The 26382-nt window shown below is 39.3% G+C and overlaps 2 protein-coding genes across 12 annotated transcripts in view; one reads left to right on the top strand and one right to left on the bottom strand.

The window, feature by feature from the left end:
- Window positions 1-3597, top strand: part of drp2 (dystrophin related protein 2) — a 163496-nt gene extending 159899 nt beyond the window's left edge. For 9 of the 10 annotated variants that reach the window (XM_069893387.1, XM_069893394.1, XM_069893392.1 and 6 more), the window contains one exon: window positions 945-3597. In XM_069893387.1, the coding sequence (XP_069749488.1) occupies window positions 945-982 (38 nt within the window). In that variant the 3' untranslated portion in view covers window positions 983-3597. The remainder of the gene's footprint in view (window positions 1-944) is intronic. The other variant, XR_011342985.1, reaches the window with a different exon arrangement.
- Window positions 927-25596, bottom strand: LOC138740555 (protein ripply1-like). 2 transcript variants are annotated; one of them, XM_069893396.1, is made up of 5 exons: window positions 25499-25596; window positions 15147-15217; window positions 9298-9497; window positions 5837-6023; window positions 927-1062 (listed from the first exon to the last, which is right to left on the bottom strand). In XM_069893396.1, exons 1-4 carry the CDS (start codon window positions 25544-25546, stop codon window positions 5989-5991), a joined length of 354 nt encoding a protein of 117 aa, XP_069749497.1. In that variant the 5' UTR covers window positions 25547-25596; the 3' UTR covers window positions 927-1062; window positions 5837-5988. The 2 variants fall into 2 exon arrangements, with proteins under 2 accessions (XP_069749497.1, XP_069749496.1); XM_069893395.1 differs by lacking the exons at window positions 927-1062; window positions 5837-6023 and having other exon boundaries at window positions 9082-9497; window positions 25499-25595.
- Window positions 25597-26382: the final 786 nt, after the last annotated feature.

Raw genomic sequence — 26382 nt, 5'->3', positions numbered from 1 at the left:
ATGATGTCAAGAGCAGTCACTCTCTTGCTCTGGAATCATGCTCTTTTGTCCATGTTTCAACTAAGGCTGCAATGATGTTTTGCTAGAAACCTATGATAAAAATCCTAAGGGTTGAAAATGGATTATGAATCATAAATCTTCTGTGTGACTCCAGTCCTATTGAGCAGTGCTTTTACCTTTCAATGATGGAACATAGTTCCATTAATTATTCAGGTTAAGCTGTCCATATTTTTCGAGGAACTCCTGTGTGTGCCAGTTCTTTCTATCTGTGACCTCTTTGTGTTTCACAGTCTTAAACTTTGCCCAACATTTCACTTCAAGCTATTTGGTGACTTCTAATAGTGGGTGCAACTGAGAACTGCTACTTTTTGAAACATATTAGCACATGACATCAATTAACACAGATGTGCTTACCATGTTCTACACAGAGCCAAATTATTCACTTTCAATATTCTTAACCGTGGAAAGTAAAATCCAGCAAAAGTATTTGTCCACAAATATTGAGGCAAACTGGTAATGGATCTCATACAGTTCTGGGTAAGAACTCCATCGGTCAGGATGCATTATATCACATTGTTTCTCAACTCCAACCTGGAGGAATCTGAACCCACATTTATCACTTCAGCTGGCAGCTCATTCCACACTCCCTCCACTCTCTGCGTGAAGAAGTTCCCCCTCAACCTTTCCCCTTTCACCCTTAACCCATGTCCTTTCTAACTGTACATTCGAAACATCAAAGAAATTAGGCATAATAATCGAGGTTTCACTACTTGGAAAATAATCGACAAACGAGATGATGTGAATAATATTATGCAGCTCCAAGATGCTGTTTGGGCATACAACATAACAATATAATTCCCAAGGAACGCTTATAAAAAGGCAATAAGAATGCTGTTTTCAAGAGAGATTTGTTATTCTTGCCTTCCTTTTTATGTTTCCTTCAGGTGAATCCTCCAATCACTTAAGGAAAACACAGAAATGATGGAAGACATCTGATTTAATCCCCTTGAATCTTCAAACCATAATCCGGTACAGGTTATCACCATTTGGCTTCTGCAGGCTCTGAAGAAAACACAGAGGAATTGGATTTCAGAAGCATTTCAATTATCCAGTGAACTCCTTACTTTGTGAGTCCAGTGTTCAGCAATCAGAATGACCATCTCTGAGACAACCAAAGCAAAGATATTTGTCTTTCAATCACCAAAAAGCCATTTGTTGTCCTAATATAAGCATTATTTTTAAATATTGCTGATCAGATAATATTTCAACTGTGCAAGTGAGAATTGTTGAATGGGGAATATTTTAGAGAAATATATATAGGGTAGCAGGACATAACTTGTTGATATTGATAAATTAGACAATTTTATCTTGAATATGTGGTTTACAATTTGATGTATGAACACAAAGATGTAATAGTATTCATTATGCAGTTTGAACTTGAGATTAGTGTTTCCTGGTGTTTGCAAAATTACTTTTGATTTGAGAAGCATCTAAACTGTTATACTAGGTTTGACATTTGATTTAGGAATGCCATAGTTTTATATACAGGTTTTAAAAGACAAATAGATTCAGGCAGGAGTATCTGATGGGTTTTCCTATTTGGAAACCATCAAGTCTATGAGGTAGAATCAAAACCAAATGCAAGTTGAAGAAGATTATTCATAAAATTGTAAATTTATTACAATCAATAAATTCTGGTTGTGAGATGAATGATACCATACAGAAGAGTAATTTTGACACTTGAAGATGTATTTAATGATATAATAATCGATGAGCTAATTTAGAAATAGAAAATTACTACTTATTTGTACCTGGTCATTAAAAAATGGCATCGGTCTTAGTATACAGGAATTAAAGATTTCTTAAGCTTTAAAAAGAGGAGCACATCATTGGGATGTAACATTCAAGATTTCTAAAGTACATTTGTGAGAAAAACGGTAAATGAAATTCCAAGCAATTTTTCTACTGGATACAGAGCAGAATGTTACCTTTAGATTCGATAAACACTGAATATTGAAAGTTGCCTTTTAGAAAGGCTGTCCTTAAGTGTGATATGGTTGAAGCCAGAATGCATCTCTGAGGCATTGTGAAATTGAAAATTGGAAGGAAGAATGGATGAAGCAGATTGGAAAATTATCTCTGGAATCTTATCAAAGCATGGACCCAAATGGATTTTGCAGGACAGATAACAAGAATGTGTCCTTAAGATGAATGACAGAAGATTAGAAGACTCAAGGAAATCTTCAAGATCCTATAAAATTATTTTTAGAATGGTGCAGACCAGAATGTTGAAGTTCATAACATTTGATATCTTTGGAATAATAGAAATTATACTTGGAACATTGGAAAATAAGTGAAAGAGATTATAGTAAAGGTTGGAAAGTTGCATTTTATAAAATAATGAATATTAGAGGGGGTCCAGGCTAGAAGGATTATAATAGTAACAAAACAGGAGAATGTTCTTGAGTATGTTGTGAGATGGAAGGTGATAGGTGTTTGAATGTGGTAAGACAGAAGTTTACAAAATGCTTTTCAAAAGCTGTAAGAGTGAAGATTGGGAGGTGTTTTAGGAATGTTATAAAGCTCAGGTTTGAAGGTGGTTTTAGGATTGAGATAGAGTAAAAAGTGTTTTTGAGATGTTGCAGTTTGAAGAATTTGAGGGTTCTTTAGAAAGTTCAGTCAATATTAAAAGGTGTTATTGGTTCGATTAGAAATTGCTTTTGGAATGTAATCAGTAGTTGAAAATATGTCTAAGGGGTTTTGCAAGATACAAAAGTGCATTCTCTTAGGAACCATTCCTGTGTTGGTTGTGAAACTGAATGTTGTGAATCTTAGTGATATTGTTAAGGGATTATAGAAATAACTGTTAGAAGTTGGCTTCAAAAGATTAAAAACAATTGGGTACAGTTTATGAGAAATTGTCAATACCTTGTAATTTACTGATCATACTATTGGGTCCAACAATTCTCATTTGTTGCTAGCTTTCCTCTATAATACAGACACACTGTACATGAATTGGGATTTTCCCCAAAACCTTGGGGCTTTTATGTATAGATCTCATGTAAAAAAAATTGAGTGCACAATAATAATTTGCAAAATATTTAGAATCTAGCAAATGTATCAAGTCAGATGTTTTATGAGAGGCACATGTCAGATACAGAAATATTTTACTCTGTAAATGTGAAACAGGTCAAAAAAATCTCTTCATGCATTTTCCAAATCAATTTCAGAATACCCACAACAAAGAACACGAAGGAACACTGAAAAGCTACATGGTTAGATTCCACTGCAGAAAAAATATCAATGCATTTACAATGGGGTCCCACATTGGGTGCCTTAGATGTGGAAATCACAAATTCAAGAATACATTATTCCTTTTGTGGCACAATGAATATATATTAAAAAAAAAATCACATAATATGGCATTGCCCTCCTTTCCTTTTCAACTGTAGTAATTTGTGTTGAACAAACAATGAATGTGTTTTCTTGCTACTATGAACTCCTCAGATTACCAGATCGATATAAATGAGTTGAAACGCAAAGAGAAAACATCCAGAAAGAAAATCATAATGCTTCACAAAAAAAAAATCTACAGCACTCGAGTAAAGACTTCTATTTAAACTTTGATAAATTTCACACATTTCCCATCTTGGAGTGTTAGGATTTTTGAGAGAAATTTGTGAAAATCTCTAGTTCTTTCAAAATAGAATAATCTATTGATTAAAAAAAGAATTGAATTTCAGGATAATGCACTATTGCTAATAGTTTAGACATTTATCACAGGAGACAAAGACAAATTTCTACCCCAGAGTTCAGCCTGGCAAAACAGACAGAGCTTTATCTTTTAATTTAACTTTTTAAGAGATACGGCACGGTAAAAGGCTCTTCCAGCCCACAAGCCCTTGCTGCCCAAATACACCCATGTGACCAATTAACCTACTAACCACATATGTCTGAAACATGGGATGAAATCGGAACTGCTTGTGGTCAAGGGGAGAAGGAATAAACTCCTTACAGTGGCGAATTTGATCCCAGGTCACTGGTGCTATAATAGAATTGCACGACCCTTAATTAATTTATTACATTTTGTTACAACTTACCTCAAAGTACTTCAAGATTATCTTTAAGAAATAATGTTATACTTCAACTAATTTATGCTACATCCAACCCAAGAGTGTGCAATACTAAGAGTAACATGGAGGAAATGTTGCTGTTTGTCTAATCTGTGGTATCTGTGCTTGAAATTGATATTGTCTGGCTGTTGAAAGCACAATGTTCTTTTTGTCCCCAACATTTATTTTCCCTCACATTAATTATGTAAAATGACCATGTCAGCATCAAACCAAAATTTAGCCAGTTGCAGAAAGTTTACAAAGGAATGAAGCAATTTTCATTTGATTTTCCGCAAATGGAGTTGGGAGATGTTAAACTCATGTAAAATACTTCACTGTGTCTAACACATTAAAACTCTGACTCCAGCATTGAAAAAGGTGGATGAACTGAAATTTCAACATTGTACTTAAAATTTGGATATGAACAGTGATATTTATAAGTGTATAAGCAGAAGCATTCATTTCCACTACGTATTAATATTCACAATTGTATTCAATCAAATTCTTCACTTGAATTGCCATTTCATTAATAATTAGTGGCCTAAGCGTGGCTTCGAGGAAGTCCTGCTGCTATTAGGAGTTGGGAACAGAGGCACATGCAAATTCTAGAATAAACAAGTTGACCACAAGCAGTTTCTAATGCCCACCCACACAGTAATCTTCTGTGCTAGGAGTGTATGAGGTCTAACTAATGATGTTCTGTTAGAGGTTAAAAAAAAACCTAACAATAATGATCCTCAAAATCTTTAGTTTTCCCCTGCAGGCATTAAAAGAAAAAAAATATTTTTTATTCAATAACTTTAAGCACAATCTTCCATGATGGTGGGGGTTAATCATAGATGAAGTACCAGGATATATCCAACTCCATTTTCTACCACTGTCCTAACTATATTTTGGGGGTTCTGACAGACTCCTAATCATGATGTTAAGAATGAATTCTCATGACAATTGCATGCATAGTGCAGCAACATACAAGGTGGCTGACTTCCACAAAGGATCCCTAATCCCCCATTGACAATGAATTCCCCCTCCGAATTTTCATGAGAAAGCCTAATGTTAATTGTACCTGGATTCGTGGCAATGGTCAATCACACACCACCCTTTGAGGGCTTGGTTCCTCCTGCCTTGTGAGGCAGTCTTTATCCAGCTCAGTTGATGAAGAAGAACAGGGATAATATTTGTTGACTCCCCTACACTTAAGGCTTCTAGGAGCCAAGCATGGCAGGTGTGTGGGGAAAATAGGCAAGTAACATCCCTTTCTCTCTTTCATTAATGACTTTGCTTGAGCTGGATGGAGGCTGTGCCCTCACAAGGGGAGAATCCACTGAACTTTGGCGCCACCTTTCTTCCCTGATTGCCCTGCAGTTCCAGCTGCCACACATGGAAGAGGGAAAGGGCTTCAACTGCCTAAAAAGATTTTTCTTGCTTCATGAGGATTACATCATGCCAATGTTTGGTTTCCCCAATAGGGAATATTGTCACGTAAAATCTCTTTCTATTTTTGTTGTATGTGATCACATCTTCCCTTTTCTGTCCTTTAAATTTAATTAGATTTGGCAATGATTTCATTCTAGAATTCAATGGTATAGTTGGCCACTATCACTTGGAATTTCCAGCAATTTGTTTGCCTGGCACCGCAACCCATAACTTGGATGGAAATTTAATTTGCTTTGTCCATTTTCTGCTGGTAGTGATTTAATGTTAGTATTGTCAAAGGCTCTTACCAGCCAGTGGAAGGGCTCATATCTGCAACTGATGCAGGCACAAGTCATCTTTGCTACAACTCAATTTTCTTCCAAGATTGTGCTCATCTAGGATTCCTTTCTCCCAATGGAATCATCTTCACCATCAACTTCTGGGATTAATGTTCATGTCATTAGAATAGACTCTTTGGAAATGTTCTGAAACAAACTTGAAACAAGATATTTTTAAAAACTTTAAGCCTGATTTTTAAAGCTAATGGAATTTTTAATTTAACTTCATTATTAATAAGCAGCTGTCAGAACTCAAGACAATAATTTGAAACTGACCCACCTTTATCCTGTCTCCTATCTGAAATGCTGTTTGGATAAAAAGAGATCTGTCTTCTGCCAGTTGCTTGCATTGGTCAAAATTTAACATTCATACAAATGAACATGCCTTATTTGCATTTAGTTCTAATCACCTTTGCCTGCCTCTGCGGCCACTGAGGCCTTTGTATGTTTGGATGAAAATATGGAAAAAGAGAGCTAAGGAAGGAAACTGTCTTTTGTATTATTACTTTTTTAAAAAAAAATAATCAACTCAATGTACAGCTTTTAAAAATATATATAATTAAATCTTTTTTTTCCCAATGCACTATTGATCTCAATTGCTTAGCTTTCATTTTCTTCTGTTACTAATGGATTCTTTCCTAAGGAGAAGGCATCATTCTTGCCAAAGATGCTCTGGAATATTTTGATTTGTACAACTTATAAGTATTCACACAATAGACCATAATCAGACACTTGTGTTTTGCAATAAGGGCATTCAGACATCAAAGGTTAAACTGAAACTACATTCATCTCTACAGTAGCCTGATAAAGTAAAATTTAATGTCATTGCCTACTTCCAATTTCTCTGAAATTATAAACTATTTAATTACTGTTTCATGCAAAACCCCCATTGGAGAGATGTTAAAAAGCATAATTTTATGGATTAAATATTCAAGATAAATGTTAAATAAACATTATATATTATCTCACATGGAGAAAGGATTTTTTCCAGGATTCATTATGCAATGAAAGATTGTTCAGATGTCAGATTTATTATCAGTATATATACATGACATCACATACAACCCTGAGATTCCTTTTCCTGCTGGACAAACAGAATTACCTCTTCTTGGCAGTGCAAAAAAAAACCCAACTCAACATACACATGTAAACAAATAAAGAAATGTAAACAAACCGACTATGCAATACAGAGACAAAAAAAATAAATAAAGTGCAAAAGTAAGAATCCTTAAATGTCCCTGATTGAGTTTGTCGTTGAGGAGTCTGATAGTGGAGGGGTAGCAGCTGTTCCTGAACCTGGTGTGAGTCATGTGGCACCAGTTTCTCTTTCCTGATGGCAGCAGTGAGAACAGAGATTGTGCTGGGTGGTGTGGATTATTGATGGTGGGGAGTATTTCTGCCTGTGATGTTCTGAGTTGTGTCCACTACCAGACTGTGATGTAGCTGGTCAGCACACTTCCCACCACACATCTATCGAAACTTGCCAGGGTTTCTGAAGTCATACCAAATGTCAGCAAGCTCCTGAGGAAGTAAAGGTGCTGACGAGGTTTCTTATTGATGTCATTTATGTGTTGGGTCCGGGAAAGATCCTCCAAGGTAATGACTCCCAAGAACTTAAATTTGCTCACCCTCTCCACCTCTGATCCCCCAATGATCACTGGATTGTACACCTCTGATTTTCCCTTCCTGAAGTCAACAATCATCTCCTTGGTTTTGGTGACAATTGATGCAATAGTTACCACAATATTGGAGAAGGAATTTAACAGCAATTTTTGAAGCTTTGTCGGTATTTGGTACAGAATGACAGTGTCTTCTGGTTGAGGAATTGATTATCAATTTAAGATTATATGAAAATAATTTATTCACCAAATTTGATTGTGCCGATGGCTTGACAATCAATTCATAGAGAGTCAGTGGCTGGGTGTGTCAAAGATGATCCATATGTGCTCCAGCTCAGTCTGGCATGGAAGTACAGAACATCCTGGAGTACAAATACAGGTACAGCTCAGGGCAATGGCATCATAATTTAAAATGCATCTTCACAAACTGCTTGGCTGATCTCAACACATTTAGATATACTTTCATCAACAAGGTGAGGTCAATAGAAGGAGGGATCACCCTTAAGATGGTATATAAACGTGTAGAACATCACAGATAAAAATGTGGAGTCTAGTTTCTCAAAGTTGTATCATTGACAATGAGTTGAATGTCGTGTCACCAACAGTTAAGAATAAAATTGTAAGAACAAAAATGCTAGAAGTAAAACACGAAAGTCTGCAGACACTAGTTGAAGTAAAAAAAGAAACAATGCTGGAGAAACTCAGCAGGGTCAAAGAGTACACTTTACATATCCAGCATTTCAAGCTTCAGCCCTTCATCAAGGTATGAACAAAATATGGGCAGGTGTCTGAAGAAAAAGGGTAGGGGGAGGGGTAGGGGAGGAACATAGTCCCAAAGGCAGGAGATAAAAGGTAGATAAAGGGGGGAGGGCACAGCAGCAGACAGGAGATGGAGGGATGGCTCTGTGAATGGAGAAGGAGTGGGGTGAGAGCTAGGGAAAGAAGACACTGAAAGGGAAGGGAGGGAGAAAACAGAATAGGTTAGCTTCCCTATGGCTGCAAGACGTGCACCCATAATTCCGCCCTCACCGCAGTCCTGGGGCCCAAACAGCCTTTCAAGTGAAGTAACACTTGGTATCCACAGGAGTGATCTACTGCATCTGGTGCTCCCTTTGAGGCCTTCTCTACATCGAAGAGATGGGGAGAAAACAGGGAGATCGCTTCGCTGAGCACGTTCACTCTGTCCACATCAGTGAAAGAGATATTCTTGTGGCCAACCTTTTTATGCTCTGCATCCCACTCCCATACTCGCACGTCTGTCCATGGCCTCAAGTACTATCCCACCAAGACCACCTGTAAATTGAAGTAACAACATCTGATTTTCTGACTGGGCACTCTCCAACCAAATGGCATTAATATTGACTTCTCTGGTTTCCACTAACCTACTCTCTATTGTCTCTCACTATCCCCTAAGCTCTCCACTCCCTTCTTGCTCTATTGACAGAGCTATCCATCCCTCCTCCCCTATCCACCTATTACCTCCTGCCGTTGGGAGAGTGCTCCTCCCCCCACCTCCTTCCTTAACTCTGGGCCAGTTTTTCTTCCTCTTTAATGCACCATCACGAGCAAGATGATCATTTTGTCCTTTTTCTCCCTATCATGACCTACTGAAATGCACAAATAGCTCTTCAAAATAAAAGTGTAAAAATATATATTTTAATAATAAAAGGATCTTCGCAGTATGTACAAATAGTACAAAAATATCTTGGGCACACTGCTGAGATGTTTAAATTCTTGACTCTTGAGCACCTGCGTGTCATTGTTACTTTAATATATTATTAGTAGTAGGTCTTATTCTATCATTTGCTACACCTGCTGCCTTTTCTGTTTGTTTTTCCAGAACATATTCTGATCCTTCTTCTAATTCATTTTCCTCATTAAATTCCTCATCTTCATCCTCGCTCCCTGATTCAGCGTAGAAGCAGATCGTTGCTTGCACAGGGAATGCTGCCAAAAGTTCCTGCCCTTCATTGTACAAGTAGTCAAAGCATTTCTTCTTGGGCCACATCAACCTAGAGCAAAATACAAAATGGTTAAATGTGTTCCTGCTCCAAAAGATCATGAAATTGGCATCATTCTCTTACTTTTTGATGTGTTAAATAAATGATAATGAAAGATGAGAGGGAAAAGATTTTTCCTTCAAGTTTCTAAATATGTTGCAAAATAACATTTATGTCAGAAAAAGATTTTTCATTCAATCCCACAAAAAAAATTTCAAGCAAATCCCCAGGACTTTTTTTTAATTCTTAAAATTACATATGGTATAGCCAAAACAATCAATTAGGTTAACAATTTCACATTTTCTGTTATTATTTTAATTTGTACAATTAGAAGGAAAAGAAATAATACTTAGAACTGCAATTCCCAAAATTCTTGATGTTTATCTCAATTTAACTTTTTATTCCTTCATTCCAGAACTGTGAGACATTATAAAACCCAGCTCAAACCTCTAAATTTTAATTTTTACTTTCTGTGGAGGTGTATAAAATTATCTAATGTTATTTTACCATTAGGCACATGATTGTTGTCTACCCATCTCAACATAGGACACACCCAAATGCATCAACTACTGCTTGCTAACACCCCCAAAAAAGGGCTGTCCTATAGGCCAGATACAAAAACAGTGACCTTAAAATTCTACTCAAAATACCACTTGATTGGTTCCATAATCCACCCAGATCCCACCTGATAGCACATTTTTAACCTAACGATATATTTTTAATATATACACGATTTATATTTTGCACTTAAATCTATTATCAATGTGGTGTTAACCAATAAAAGAATTGTAAAATATTTTTAAAAACTCATCACACACATTTAATATCCTTGAAAATCTCTAGCTTCATCATCTGAGACAAAGAACTGGGCAGCACGTCCAGAGTCTCACTGTTTACACTGTCATCACATGGGTCCCAGTTTGAATCTGGTGAGTCGGCTTCATCGTCAGTGTCCCACAATAAATTATCCATTGCACTAGAGACTTTTAACTTCAAACTTGCTTCATACTTTCTTTGTTTTACTGGTGGCTCCAGGATAACAATTTGATCATTTTTTTTTGGGGGGGTTGTCTAATACCACCCACATGAGCTAAAACTGTGAAATTCAGAACGAAATTGGGGTCTCGTCTTATCTGAAGGTCACCTCATCCACCAAATTATACAGTATATCAGAGAGTCATTACACGGAAGCTGACCATTTGGCCCATCAAGACTGGACTGACCATCACTCACTTACACTAGTTCTATTTTTTGATTTCTCCACATTCCCATGAACTCCCCCATCTCCTTCCCCCTTTCTCTCCCCCCCTCCTGCAAATTCTACCACTTGGGGCAATATAAATTGACCAATTAACCAAACAACTGGCACATCTTTAGTATGTGAGGGTGGGGGGGGTGGGCAGAAAAACAGGAGGAAACCTACTCAGTCAGAAGCAGAAAGTGCAAACTCTTTCTGCAGACAGGATTGAACCAGGGTGACTGATTCCGAGTTAGCAGGCCTACTAACTGTGCTCTAATGAGTTTATTGTAATACATATGTTCCCAAAATTCTTATTTGCTGCAGCTAAATAGGTACTTTAAAAAAAATTCCAATAGTATACATTGGATTATGTATGGAAAGATAATAAACATTAAATACAGATAATAAATACAGTAAAAGTCCAAAACTTCAGCTATCAGAAATCCGGACCAGCCAAGAATCTGGACTTCGCGAAAACACTCAAACTTTTTAAATTTACCAGGCTTTTGTGTAAGTGTCACAGATGGAAAAATGATTGAAAAAAAATTATGTCGCAGACCAGCAAAAATGGAAATCAATCAAAGCAGTGTTATATTTTTCTTTTAAAACACTATATTTATTAGTAATTACTAATAATATAACACATTAGTCAAATCAAAATTGAGTGTGTGCGCCAAACTATTACAACTTAGGCACAATTCTGGAAGGTCATTCCAAAGTTCAGATTTAGAAATCCATTGTCGACAGATAGATGTGATCATGAAGGAGATGGGAGAGATGGAGTGAAGGGATTGCTGAAAACTCACAAATCCTTATCGAGTTTCTTCCAGAGAAATATCTTTCATAGGAACTGTGGTCACAACTCCCCTTTTCCTTGTGAAGGGAAAACAAAACACATGACTTCCACAATACTTCCAGGTATGGGTCAATCAAAGTCACCTTTCCTTTGGTCGCGATGGGGTTGAATAAGTCGCCTGACAGGGATAATCAGCCGAATTGTCCATTATCACACAGTCATTCCAGCTCCATGTTTGATGAGATGGCCATTGATCAATAAATTGCTGTTTCTTCAGTGTTCCTCACAGGACTCTCTCACCACCTATGTCCCTGGAAAAAGGACCCAATGTCCTTTCTCCTCTCCAAATCCCTGTACCAGCAGATGTCATCCAGTTTCTGCAAAGCTAGGTTGCAGCCTGTACTAGCCCTTAAAGTGATACTCACACTAAATGAAACAGGAGCTTGTAATAATATTGATTTTTTTTGTACTTTGTATTTTATATGAGAAATATATCATTAATAAACTATCAAAATGTATCTGTTCATCTCTTTATTCTTCCTTAAATTTGAATTTTAAATGTACTGCCTGAGAATCCGGAAAATCAAAAAATCCAGACTGACCCAATCACAAGCAGTTCTGATTTTAGAATTTCTACTGTATTCACATCTGTAGCTGTTCAGAACAAAAAATGCAACAGAAAAAAATGTGGTGGTCCAACAGTGCAGACAGGTCTTTTTGTATTGTCTGAGTAGTTTAATGATTAGGGTAAAAATGGGAGGTTCAAGTCCGATAGCCATTAAAAAACAAAACTGTTCTTCCATCCAGATTTCAGGCTTCTGTAGCTTTTTCCCCAAAGCAACAGCAAGAAAAGCTTGTGACCAGGGTCATGAAGATCTTTTACGATGTTGGCAGTCATCTTGAGGCTGTGCCTCTCATTGAGGTCTTCAATGGATGGAAGGTCAGATATGATGGATTATATCATATTTTATATTATATATAGATATGTTTTTGGAAGAGATAGATTGTGGGGGTTTTGGTGTAGGAAACAAACACTTCACAAAACACATCTCATTTAAAATGTAAGAGCTCTGCTCAAACCAGACACTCCGGGCCCAGTGCCTTTGTAAAGACAATGGAAATGGCTTTGCTGAAGGTGTAGTGATATGGTTGTGTGTACAGGCTGGCTCGCCCTCCTGATGACATCCTCTCCTAGACTCCTCCCTGGTCTCTTCCCATGTGACCCAGGCCATAAAGGTCGAGTCCCCTCTCCCTCTCCTCATTTTCCCTAGCCTTGACCCGGGCCAGCAGTCTCTTGTATAATAAAGCCTATCGTTCCCCTCAGTCTTTGTCCTCTTGATTATTTGGGCAACTGGTAGCACCCAACAGAAGGTTTTGACAAGGAGGTGAAGAGTCCATCCGCAGGGAATTGATAAGATCTTTCAGGAATTGATTTTGGAGCCAGCAATATGTTTGGTGGCAGTTTGTTGTTTTGAGAGGTTCTGGTTTTTACAACCAGAGAGAGAGAGAGAGACAGACAGAGAAGTACATATGATTCTTTAGAGAGAGAGAGTTTTCTGCAGCTGGTACCTTGTTTAAACCTCATTTGAAAGACAGGTTGTGAGTTCTAAGTTATGCTGAGAACCCTTGTGGTCATACAAGGGGAAATGGCTGGCTCGAGTGTTTCACCTGAAATTAGGGAAACTAAAGGAACTCTGCAGAGACCTGGAACAAGAGGTTATCATTTGGAAAACCCTGATGGGGCAAGTTTCTTCAGAAAGACACTGAAGTGACTGATGGAAGAAATCAGTTTGTGTGCGTCCAACAAATATCTCTCTGAAAACCAACAAAACTTCCTGAGCGGTAACCATTTAACTGTTTCCACCAGAGCCTGGTGAAAATTCATAAAGGTTAAATTCTGTGCACAGTATAAGGATTGCCTGATACCAATGAACTTGGAGGAGTGAGATGTGAGATTGGACTGTCAATCAAAGAACTTTTCTGAACTTATACATATTACATACATATGCACTTAGAATTAGAAGGGGGTTAAGTCAATAGTAATAAGTTAAGTTATATCCTGTTATTATGTTTAAAGAAAATTAAAAGTGACTTTTGTTTAAGTAACTATTTGTCTTGGTGAATTTCTATTGCTGCTGGGTTTTGGGGTCCTCTGGGCCCATAACACAGAGCTGTGATGAACTTGGCTATGTTTGCTCCTTCATTAGTTTTCCGTGATCCTGGGCACTCGAATTACCAAAACAGGCTGTGATGCAACCAGTCACCACAGTGCACTTGTAGAAATTCGATGACACGCCACATCTCCTCAGACTTCTGAGAAATTAGAGGCATTGGTACACCTTCTTCACAGTTGCCTCGATGTGGTGGCTCCAGGAGGGTCCTTCGACATGTAGACTCCTAGGAACTCGAAAGTTCTAATCCTCTCCACCTCCATCCCATCAATGAGAACAGGTGCACGAGCCCTCAGCCTCCCCTTCCAAAAATCAACATACTTGGGCATGCTAACATTTATGCTTTTTTTCAAAAACATACAACTTACGGATTTTTTTCAGTCGGCAATTATCACACCGACCTTCCGAAGTGACATCAGCCATGATGTATACCTCACGAGCGATATACAGCGTCAACATCTTCCTATTCACCAGCCCATTGTTGTGGACTACCTTCAGTTCAGTTTAGACTGCAAACAATCCACAATAACATCTAGGGGTGCCGCAGGTAAAATTTCAGAATGGGAACGAGTCATTCATTTCCTTTCCATTTCCCCCCACCCCACAGACTGCATTTCAGGAATTTGGGAATAATTTCCCGGAATGCATCATCAGTGAATTTATGGATTACGTTGATCCAAACTTGGCACCATAGTCATGAGGGAATAGAGCAGGTGACTAAGTGTGAAGCCATGATGGTCAGAGAGGAGAAGGAGGCAATGCTGCTGATCTGCACTGATTGGGGTCTGCCAGTGGTCTGATCCCCTATTGTGATCCTAAGTTTACCTGATGTGATAGTGTTGAACGCTGAGCTGCAGTTAATAAACAACAACCGGATGCAAGGGTTCTTGTGGTCCACGTGATCCAAGGCAGAGTGGATGATCAGTGAAATGGTCAAGGAAATTTCTGAGACAGCAGATGATTTATTCCATAAAGAAACCCTCAAAGCCACTGGGTTCTTTGAGGCAGGTCACCTTGCCCTTCTTGGGCACCAGAATTGTACCACCCTCTAAAATCTGAACAGGTTTATCAAACAGTTTTCCTTTATGAAGACATATTGATTCTTTCTAAGTGGAAGCTCCAATTCTTAGAGTGTTCATTTGTTAGTTGTAACAGAAAAATGCCTTGAGGATTTATGTGTGGCCTTCATTTCATCATGTTTCTGACAGCTTTTGAAAATGAAATGGAGACAGTAACATAGGAGTGGATGCCATAAACATACCGCACGGATAAAATCACAGGGATTTTTGTTACTACAGCCTTAGATAATGCTAGTGCGTTGTTTCATAAAGAATAGTTACAGATATAAATATTAGATGATTGAACAAATCATTGCATTCAACAGCTTTGCTGTATCCTAGAAAATATCAACAGGCAGCTCTTAAATGTGCCACATTGAGATTTCTCTTACTTACCTGACTGGGTGAGCAAATAAGCAAGGTAAGGTCTCTCCAACAAACCCATCATAGGGTTGCACCAAGTGAGGCTATCAAGAAAAAAAGTGCAGAAATTTCTCAAAATTAATTTTTTTTTTAAATGTTCAACATTCTACTTTTTTTCATTAGTAAAGTGGTAAGTCAATAAACGTTCAAGTGAATAAAAGCAATGATTAAAACTAACATTAACAATATACAGTAAAACTCCCTCGCTCCTATGGAAATTGGTAGATGCCAGATAAGTGAATTTTCTGGTTACTTGAATTTGCATGCTATGTGATTGGCGAACTAATGGTAGGGCGTGCCAACTTTAAACTGACGTATTTTTTTTACCTGTTTATTTTCTGCAATTTTTTTTGCCGGTTGCTTGAACTCTGAATAACAGGGATTTTACTGTTATCCTTTAACATAAAACATTGCAGTACAATGACATAAACAGAATTTAACCCTATCCCAAGTTAAAAAAAAAATGCTGTAAATACTCAGCAGGTAAAGCAGCAACAAATTAAGAAACTTTTTTTTTTAATTATTGCTAACTTTTGCCAATTCTAATGGAAGTCTGCTGACCTGAAATTTTAACTCTAACATCAAAGACCCTTTTATTCAAGGTATACAGCACGGTAACAGCACCTTCCAGCCCACAAGCCCATGCTGCCAAAATACATCAATTAACCTATAAACATTTTTGGAGGGTGGGAGAAAACCGGAGCACCTGAGGAAGCCCATACAGGCATGGAGAGAAAATAAAAATTATTTGCAGACAGTGCCGAATTCGAACCCATATCACTGGCGCTGTAAGAGCATTGTGCTGATCGCGCTACTAACTGCGGTGCCCAAAGACCTGCTGAGTATTTTCAATATGTTCTTTGAATTACCTTTAAACTACACGAGGTGATATTAGGGATGATCAAAAGTTTAGTAAAGGACTGAAGTTTCAAAGGCAAATAAAAGAGAGAAGGAGAGGCAGAGAGATTCAAGAAGGGCCTGATGGTCAAAGGCTGAAAGCTGAGAATGAATGAGAAGCCAAAACAAGAGCACCCAGAGGTTTCAGGCTCGAGAAGGCCATTTGGACAGAAGGGAGATAGCAAAATCTAAAAACAAGATAAAATATTAAAATACAAACTTAATGGTCATGATGTTATTCTTCATTAAAGATCCCTATGGAGAATTTTGTCATTTGAGTGTTTTTATTAAAAAATTATTACAGAAGGTCATCCCATGTTAACAAAGGAGAAGAGTAAATATTTGACTTTATTCCTGAATTATCAATGGACAGAAGACACTGCCTTACTTCTCATGCACGATTATATTTTTATAGTAATGGCGTAAGATGGTTATAATATGAAGGTTTGCCCTATGATGCTGCAGCAAACACCAAATTTCATTTCTTGTTCATGACAATCAATTCTGATTCTGACATTTCACCATATTCTTCCATATGGCAAATGCCACTCCAACTCTGTCTATAAATTCAACGATGACACCACCTTCATTGGCAGGATCTCAAACAACAACATGGCTGAGTGCAAAAGAGAGAGAGATAGAGGGATCTGCGACTTGGTGCCAGGACAACAACCTCTCCCTCAATGTCGGCAAGATTGAAGAGCTGGTTATAATCTTCCAGAAAAAGGGTGAAGTAAACTCCCAGTCCACATCATCAGTGCTGAAGTAGAGATAGTTGACAAATACAAGTTACTAGGGCTTTTGGAATTGAAATGGAGTGACCTCTCCAGTGACTTCTCCTGGTTCCCCACATCGAAACAATGGCCAAGGAAGCTCCTCAGTGCCTTTAATTCCTCAAAATCTAAGTAAATTTGATTGGTCGTCTACATCCCTTTACAGCCTCTCCAGCTGTCCAATCATGATGCAACAATGCTTAGTAAAGGGACAGTTCTCTACAGAGGGTTGTGAACATGACTCAGGCCATCACACATACCCTCTCTGCTCCATTGACTCATCTACACATCTCACTACCTTGGAAAACCAACCAAAATATTAAAAGACTCCTCCCACCCAGCCACACTCTCTTCACTTCCCCCCTCCCATTTACAAGATAATGTACCATCAGGTTCATGGACAGGTTCTTTCCTGTGATTATCAGACTCATGAACAAACCTCAATTGTAAAATTATGCTGCCTTTGTTCCATGCCAACTGATCTTTTGAGGTGACTGTGCATTTCCCCCCCCCCCACCCCCCCCCGTGTCTTACATGTTGTACGATGTACGAGATATCTAACTTGTTTGCTCGCAAAATAACCACTATTGCTGCATCTTTGGTGCAGGTGTCAATAAACTTCGATTTAAGCCATGGAAAATAAGAGAAACAGCGCAACACATCTTAGTTTCTTGGGAGTTGCACACACAGGATAATTCTCAGGTGCTGAAAAGTCACACATTGCATAATGAAAGGATATTTGTCAAGCAACATGGCCATGTAGCAATGTGTTTTAAGAATGATGCAATGAAAAACTGAAGATTTTAAAAGGAAAGCCTAAAAATATTTTGCAAAAAAACTCTGCAAGGACTGTGAAATTCAATCTGGCACTTCACATTGTAATTCATGAGGGATATCGGGGGGGGGGGGGGGGGGGGCAAATCAATTTTCTAAACATTGCCAGCTGTCATAGCAGTTGACGACCTTAAAAGATTTTGAATGTTCTTCAGGAACATTAAAAAAAACATTAAAATCAATGCAATGATTTTTTTTTAACCGTAAATATTGCTAAAAGCTAAAATACAAAAAAATACTGATGCAAACTCAGTGCAAAAATAAGTTCCCTTATACTTACCTTCCTCACTTACAGCACTTCCTCTTCGTTGAAGGGAATGGGCTGATTGTTGCAAATTTTGTGCATATGCATGAGGGTATGTTCCCTCGGGTAATTGCTATAGAATTATAGTAAATGCATGCTTTGAAATTTGATAACATGTGGAAAATCACCAGCACACATTGGCCAGCAATCTGGGAATTCTGCTCTGTGAACAAGTCCTAAATATCTCGACACTAATGGTAGGCTAGTTTTAACAGTCCAGCTATCCTGCCTTTAGAAATAGGTCTCCTACCTGGATTCGCTTGTAGAGCAGGAATGACCATTTCTCCCAGTTCCTGTCCAAAGATTATTATCACCACGTCTGCTAAGACCTGTCTGTCCAATTCCCACTCCTGACATAATCTCTGCAATTACCACACCCTTCAGGATCCATCTCTTGTATTGCAATTTCCACTCTTGCCAAATTCAATCTCAAGATTGAATTTGATTGCATGAAAATCAACTTACCGATTCACTATCTGCACAAATTGCCTGGCACCCTTTATAGTCAGAGAAAGAGATGCAAAAGAGAAAGAGGCCTCCCCCCCTTCCTCCCTTCTCCCTCCACCCCCCCCCCCCCCCAAGCAACTGAGTTTCTGTGGATTCTCTTCCAATACTTCAGCAGCCACACAGACTTCAATCCAAACCATCAGCAACCAGAACTCCAGATCCAACCATCTGACATAATCAGGAATCCTTCAGCACCCACGCGTATCCTTGTTCCAAAACCCCTTCAAGCCATTTTCCAGCAGTCCACAGCTCGTTCGAGTCCCATGACCGCAGTTATCAGCAGTCCTCAGCCTGCACAGATTCCTCACCTTGAGTTGCCAACAGCCCACCACCTGTGTGAGTTCTTCAGCCGGAGAACTCATCACTGCCATTTGGTGTGGTCCCCATCCCATAGGGTCATCTCCTCAGCTTCTCCCTCTCAAACAGGGGTGTTCTCCCCATTTTCTGGTGCCGTATCCCAGTCCTCTGCTCCCCCGGAGTATGCAACCCCACAGGCAACACCATCTCGGTCCAGACTGTGAGAGATGGGAAAATTGACCTAAAATTATGAACATGGAAGAAACTAAAGTTCATCAGTAAAATGGCTGTAACCAGTTCAAACAGGATAAGCTTGGGGCTTAGGATGCAGGAAAGCAGAGTCAGCACGATTAACATAAGAATCTTCTAGTCTTTGTGACAAGACCATAGGACTAAGATAAGGAATGGTAAGGTACAATAGAATGTAGGAAGTTGAGGTAGTCTGGATCAGATAAGGGTCTCCTAGCCCTGGACAGAAGTACCAAGTCATACATTTCTAATTAGCTAACCATACACAGATTTATACATATGAAATTAGCCAACCCTAGATAGAATGAGTCAACTCTGCATATCAAGAGACTGTAGCCCCGAGAATCAGGAAGGTGTGAATAAGGACAATGACATGAAGGGACACCGACAGGATACCCCCCCCTGGTTCTCCAAGTATACTGAAATTGCACGTAGGCAGGCAGGATTGCCTAATGCCAAACCTCTCCAGCAGGAGGCAGAAGAATGTAAGGGGGAGGGTATTCCTACACTGAAATCAACTGTATAAAAGTTGGGTGAGCCCCAGTGTGTGTGTGTATTCCCAGGGTAAGGGGAAGCACCCAACTTTGCATTGTTGTAGTAATAAATGTTCTTTGTTCTCAATTTTTGTCTCGAGCAATTTCTTTAAAGGTACTTTAATTTCTAACAAATGGGGGCTCGTCCGGGATCACACTCCCTCCACTGACAGAGTACCCCGATGACGAGAGTAGGTGCACCCCGGCTGATTCAGCTGGACTCACGGGCGACGGGTGGCTGGTCAGTGGAAGAAGCGAGTGATATCCGAGAAGAGGCATTGAGAACAAACGGCGGAAGGACGCGCGCTAGAGCAGTACTGCCAGAACTCGGTAAGAGTATTTTACTTGTTCCTAAGCATGGGAATAGCGGGCAGTAGAGATGAGAGTCCTGACACAGGACGTGACCACCAGATAGCTACGTACAGCCCGCTTGGGTTGATGTTATCTGAGTGGGGCACAGGAAAGACCCGTGGTAAAGAGAAACTGACGACGGTCAGGTATTTTACTTGTTTCTAAGCATGGGAATAACGGGCAGTAAAGAGAGTCCTGACACAGGACGTGACCACCAGATAGCTACGTACAGCCCGCTTGGGTTGATGTTATCTGAGTGGGGCACAGGAAAGACCCGTGGTAAAGACAAACTGACAATGGTCAGGTATTGTTGTATTGAATGGGTTAAATACCCGGTTAAAGGGAGCTCCGTGTACTGGCCAAAATTCGGATCTGAGGATGAATGGATGTGTAAAGCTTTGAACCTATGGCTCTATCAAAACCAGAAAGACAATGTTGAGAGCAGGGAATATGCAGCCTGCTGGCTCAAGGGATCCATTGAACAGCTGGTTTTGAATGAGAAAGAATCCAGGGATAAGAGAGAGGAGGAACCTCTTGTCCCTGAATCACAGGGTTGGGATGTGTTACATTCCCTCCCTCCACCCTATGTTCCTCCTATGCCGGCTCCTATCTTTCCTTCCCCTCCTATGACCTACCCTTCTGCACCTTCCCCACCTCCCCCACCACTAGAGAAGAGAGAAGAGAGCAGGAGTGGTATGATAACTTGCTCACAAAGCACTCGATTACCACCTCTGTTGGCAGGAGAGAGAGGTAACTTTAATTCAGAACAGCGTGAGACTCTTCAGGAAGAAAGGGCAGAACCCTTTGATTCATTTCCCAGGGAGCAGGAACCCAGACCTAATAAGCCAGAAACCAATTGGATGAGACCACTGTGGGAAGTTCCCATGGGAGAGGGTCTCGGTTTCGTAAATGTGCCCCTGACCAGTACTGAAGTGTGTAACTTTAAGAAAGAACTGACCTCCCTGATAGAAGATCCCCAGGGATGTGCTGAACAGTTAGACCAATTTTTGGGACCATATATATATACAATATGGGGGTCTCGACATAGAATCCCCAGCAGGGGAACAATTGGTACTAACAGGTTTTGTTACCAACTCAGCCCCAGACATTAAGAGAAAATTACAAAAGACAGAAAATTGGCATGAGCAGGGAATAACCCAGCTTCTACAGATCACACAAAAAGCATTTGTCCAGACATCTGAGGATAAGCAGAAAGCAAAGGCTAACATTTTGATGCAAGCAGTTAAAGTAATAGTAGATGAGTAACATGGAAAAAGGCAGGGACTGTGTGCCAGCTCCTGAATGTTGGGAGAAGTGCAGGGAGTGGGAGAGTAGAGACCAGAGATAATTTCATAAATCACGACTTCCCACTTCAGTCACTGACCAATATTGATTAAAATTCATGCTAAAAATTAAATGTCATAAATGATCGTTTTTCAATACTGTAGAATTAGCGAATTTAACTACCAGTTAATTCCAATTTATGAAATAAATTGTATTTAAATGTGATTTTGCACAGGGAGTACCTGAGAGTTGAGTGATGTTATAACATTTGCAGGGAGAAATGTTTGCGCAAATAGGGTGAGTTCTATACATCTTAACTTTAAGTGTATGTGAGATAAAGAAAGGATCTGATGTGTAAAGTGGCTGGATCAGCCAGTTGAAGGGGGAGTGTGCATGTCCCTTTAAGTGCACTGTGGCACTTGAAATTGAGGCTTCAGGCTCTTGTCTTGCAGTTAGAGGTATGGAGCCCTATCAACACATTTAATACATTTCTTCTACACATTCAGCAGTCAAGGTCCGTGAGTTTAAAGATCACCCACCTCTGGAGAATAAAGATACCTCTGGGGATTCCTATGGGGATTCCTATAAGTTTAATCATTCATTTCTCTGGTGCATTTTCCTCCGGAGTGAAATTAATGCCTCAGCACAATTTCTCTGTATTGCCGCTGTTATTTAATTCATGATAACTTTCCCCCATTCATCAGGTTTATATTTAAATCCGGTAGTGCGGAAGTTACATTGTAAATAATCACGGAGGTAAATCCTGCGCAACTGGATTCAGCTTAATGGAGAAATAAACCTGCGAACTGGTCTATGGTGGTGTGTGAGTACTGCAATAGGTGGAATATGATTTAAATTGGTGGCATTGTTCAGAACAATTGGGTGCATAAGAATAATAATATCATTAAGAACTCACAGATCTTGTACCAGATGCTATTCAGTACATCTTGACTTAAGGACTGGAGAAATTGGCATGTTAGAATGAGATTGGCATGGTACCAATATTTCTTGATTCAATAATGACTCCACAAGCTCCAGGATTCATGCAGCAGAACTTTTAAGTGGAATATAATAGAAACTAGCCTGTACTTAAATTATTGTGTGTGCAATCTTCATAAGAACATCTTTTAACTTTTTTTGGTGCCTGTTTTACAGACTGTTTTAAATAAGGCCAGCTCCTGTGAGCTGTGGCACAAGGCATTTTACTTAAGGCAGAACTAAAGGTTGAATATGTTTCAAGTTCTCTTGCAGGGGCTCTTGTGCTGCAATGTCTGTTATGTACTCACTCTAACAAATTGGAGGGTTGTGCCCCATACAGACAAGCAGCTCCAACTGCATTTTAATAAGGTCTAACATATTCAAAACCCATGCAAATATGGTTTGTGTTTCATTTTACAATTTTTACACTAACACAAAGGAAAGTCAGATTGTTATTCATTTTATTAAAATCTAGTGATTGGTTATATGTAAAAGCATGGCAAGAGGATCAACTAAAACCTGCCTGGGATGGTCCCTTCTGTGTACTTTTAATTACAGACACCGCAGTAAGAACAAGAGAGAAAGGCTGGACCCACATTCAAAGAATTAATGACAAAGTGCCATAATGTTACAATTTTATTCGTTTTTTTTAATGGTTTATTCAGTTTTGTGTATTTTATTGCTGTTTTCAATGAGCTTTACATTTATCGTGGTTTATTCAGTTTTGTGTATTTTATTGCTGTTTTCAATGAGCTTTACATTTATCGTGGTTTATTCAGTTTTTGTGTATTTTATTGCTGTTTTCAATGAGCTTTACATTTATTGTTGTTTATTCAGTTATTGTTATATTTTATTGCTGCTTTCAATGGGTTTTACTTTCATTGTTGTTTTACTCATTTTTTGGAATATTGTTCGTTAATGTTTTAAGTCCCCCTGGAATAGGGGCAGCAGAGGTTACAATTGTGCTCCTTTAGAATGTAGACAGGGCATAGATTTAATGTATAGTCATAGTGGGATATGGGTTAACAAGGGATTCCAATACGGACCAGGGGAACTGAACAGCTTTAGTGGAGTACATCTAATTTGTATCTTAGCCTACACAGGTATTAAAGACAGGAGTTTTGAAGCGATAGCACAAAGGACATGGTGGGACAAAGACAGACAGAATGGTAGTCAGCATTGTACATGTAACAGAGAGAGAGAGAGTTAATACATATGCTAATGTACACAGACAGGCTGCAACTCACAAGTTCAATGATATATATGCTAATGTTAGCAGACAAGCTGCAACACACAGTTAAATCACAAGAAACAATCCCCCCCCTGCTTGGTCACTTTTCATCACCCCATGAAGGGGAGCACCAGTTTCCAACAACGTGAGCTGCTTGACACTTTAATATCAGGCTCCAAACAGCCTTCGGAGATCGGTGGCCCTAGGGTTCGGGGCTGAAGAGGACATCAGATACGAGCCACAATTCAACGGAACCGCCTGACTACTGCTACTCGTTCGCTGCTGAAGGCAGCGCTTCTCATAGACTGCTACTCGTTCGCTGCTGAAGGCAGCGCTTCTCATAGACTGCTACTCGTTCGCTGCTGAAGGCAGCGCTTCTCATAGACTGCTACTCGTTCGCTGCTGAAGGCAGCGCCTCTCACAGACTTCGTCGGGACAACACTTACAAAGGTCGTGTGCTTCAAAGACACTGCTTCAATATTTCAACGTATGGGATGGACTAGACTCTTTACTGAGAACTGGAGCCTGATACTCCAAACCCTAATAAGCAGCTGGACTCACTCCCCTGACCTTCATGGTGCTCCCCTACCTAAAGACTTTACACAGACATTACAATTCGGTTATTGACCAGCTGGGTAAAACTACACCTTACACTTGAAAGATCAGTGTTACTGATCTAAAAGAAAAGTGAGGAGAGGGGGGGGGGTGGATCAGTCACACTGACACTAGTAACCAAAGATCAGTAACACTGATCATGGTGAAAGATCAGTATTACTGATCTAAAAGAAAAGTGAGGATTGTGAGAGATGGGAAAATTGACCTAAAATTATGAACATGGAAGAAACTAAAGTTCATCAGTAAAATGGCTGTAACCAGTTCAAACAGGATAAGCTTGGGGCTTAGGATGCAGGAAAGCAGAGTCAGCACGATTAACATAAGAATCTTCTAGTCTTTGTGACAAGACCATAAGACTAAGATAAGGAATGGTAAGGTACAATAGAATGTAGGAAGTTGAGGTAGTCTGGATCAGATAAGGGTCTCCTAGCCCTGGACAGAAGTACCAAGTCATACATTTCTAATTAGCTAACCATACACAGATTTATACATATGAAATTAGCCAACCCTAGATAGAATGAGTCAACTCTGCATATCAAGAGACTGTAGCCCCGAGAATCAGGAAGGTGTGAATAAGGACAATGACATGAAGGGACACCGACAGGATACCCCCCCCTGGTTCTCCAAGTATACTGAAATTGCACGTAGGCAGGCAGGATTGCCTAATGCCAAACCTCTCCAGCAGGAGGCAGAAGAATGTAAGGGGGAGGGTATTCCTACACTGAAATCAACTGTATAAAAGTTGGGTGAGCCCCAGTGTGTGTGTGTATTCCCAGGGTAAGGGGAAGCACCCAACTTTGCATTGTTGTAGTAATAAATGTTCTTTGTTCTCAATTTTTGTCTCGAGCAATTTCTTTAAAGGTACTTTAATTTCTAACAAGACCTTGTAATCATTATTTTTTAAAGCAAATCACCATTGACCCCTTTAACAGGCCATTTAAAGCCTGTATCGAGCTGTTGGTTGTTCGACTGGGTGGTAGAACCCTGTGGAGGAGCGCTGCGTCTCCTCTTCCTACTCTCTGGCAGTGCTATTTTGCTTTGGCTAGATTTACCACTGAAGGGTGACAATTTCTGCCAGAACTTATTGGCAGTGTTGCCATTGCCATTCCTGCCAGAGTCCAACTCTCACTGCTGCCAGGACCTTTCTGTTGAATTGCAACTTTCATGCCTGTCTGGATCCGAATGTAGAATTGCAATTATCACTCTTGGCCAGAAGAGATGTGTAGATTCCACAGTCCTTAAGGCAAAAGGCATTAACTGTAAATTTTTATAGTCTGGTTATAGCACAGAATGAATCCATTTAGACTATCATATTTATGCTAGCTCACCACCACAGCAACAATGACTCCATCCATTGGCTCTTACTCCATGGCCTAGCAAATTTTTCTCCACCGTATATTTAATCAATTCCCTCTCAAAGGCAGTGAATTTTAGATTCCAACGGCCTATGCAGTGAGTAAATAATCATTTACCGAGTTTTGTCTTCTGCATCTCTGTCTCTCCATGTCTCCAGATGTCATTACCCAGGGTCTCCAGGGAGGCGAATAACTGTAAGGAAGTTAAAGGAAATGATGGCATTAAAAACAAATGGAAGGGTAAAAATAGATGGTTCAGCCTCCATTCTCTGCTATCATAGGATCAAAGTGTCAGAGTGGAGAAGGCTCACCATAACACGTTTTAGGTTTTGGGTGACATTTCTTTTTAAATTTAGACATAAAGCATGGTAACAGGCCCTTCTGGCCCATGAGCCCATGCCACCACATACACCAATTAACTTACAAACCCCATACCCTTTTGAAGAGTAGGAGCACGTGGAGGAAGCCCACACAGACATAGGGAGAAGGTACAAACTCCTTACAGATAGTTCTGGATTTGAACCTGGTTTGCTGGCACTGTTATACGTTGCCCTAACCACTACAACCATTACAAAAGCACAGAATGGAAATATTACACTCAGACAAGCACAAAACCTTCAAATATGTGAATTAAAAGTAACATTTTGCTGAAAAAAGAGCTCCATTACCACTTAGTTTAACCTTAGTCAGGTTACTACATCTCAGGATCCATCAAACATTGGACAAAATCATCAACTGGCTAATATTAATGTTCAGTTCAGATGAAAGGTAACATTCATTGAAAAGTAGCATTTATTCTGTTCCATTCTTCTCAGATGTGGTACATCTAATGAGTAGTTCCTGATTTTTGTTTTATTATTATTAAAAGTTCTTGCATTGGTAATATTTTATTTTTATAATAAAAATGTTAACTTCTGATTTTATCTAAATTAACTGCATTAGATAAGTGTCTTACCTGTCTTTTTTTTTTATTTCTTCTGGTCAGTTCATGTTAACAGGAA

This window comes from Narcine bancroftii, chromosome 8 (genome assembly GCF_036971445.1).
Source record: "Narcine bancroftii isolate sNarBan1 chromosome 8, sNarBan1.hap1, whole genome shotgun sequence".
Classification (NCBI taxonomy): domain Eukaryota; kingdom Metazoa; phylum Chordata; class Chondrichthyes; order Torpediniformes; family Narcinidae; genus Narcine; species Narcine bancroftii.
Note: the sequence above shows the minus strand (reverse complement) of the source record. Positions and strands in the feature narration are given on the sequence as shown.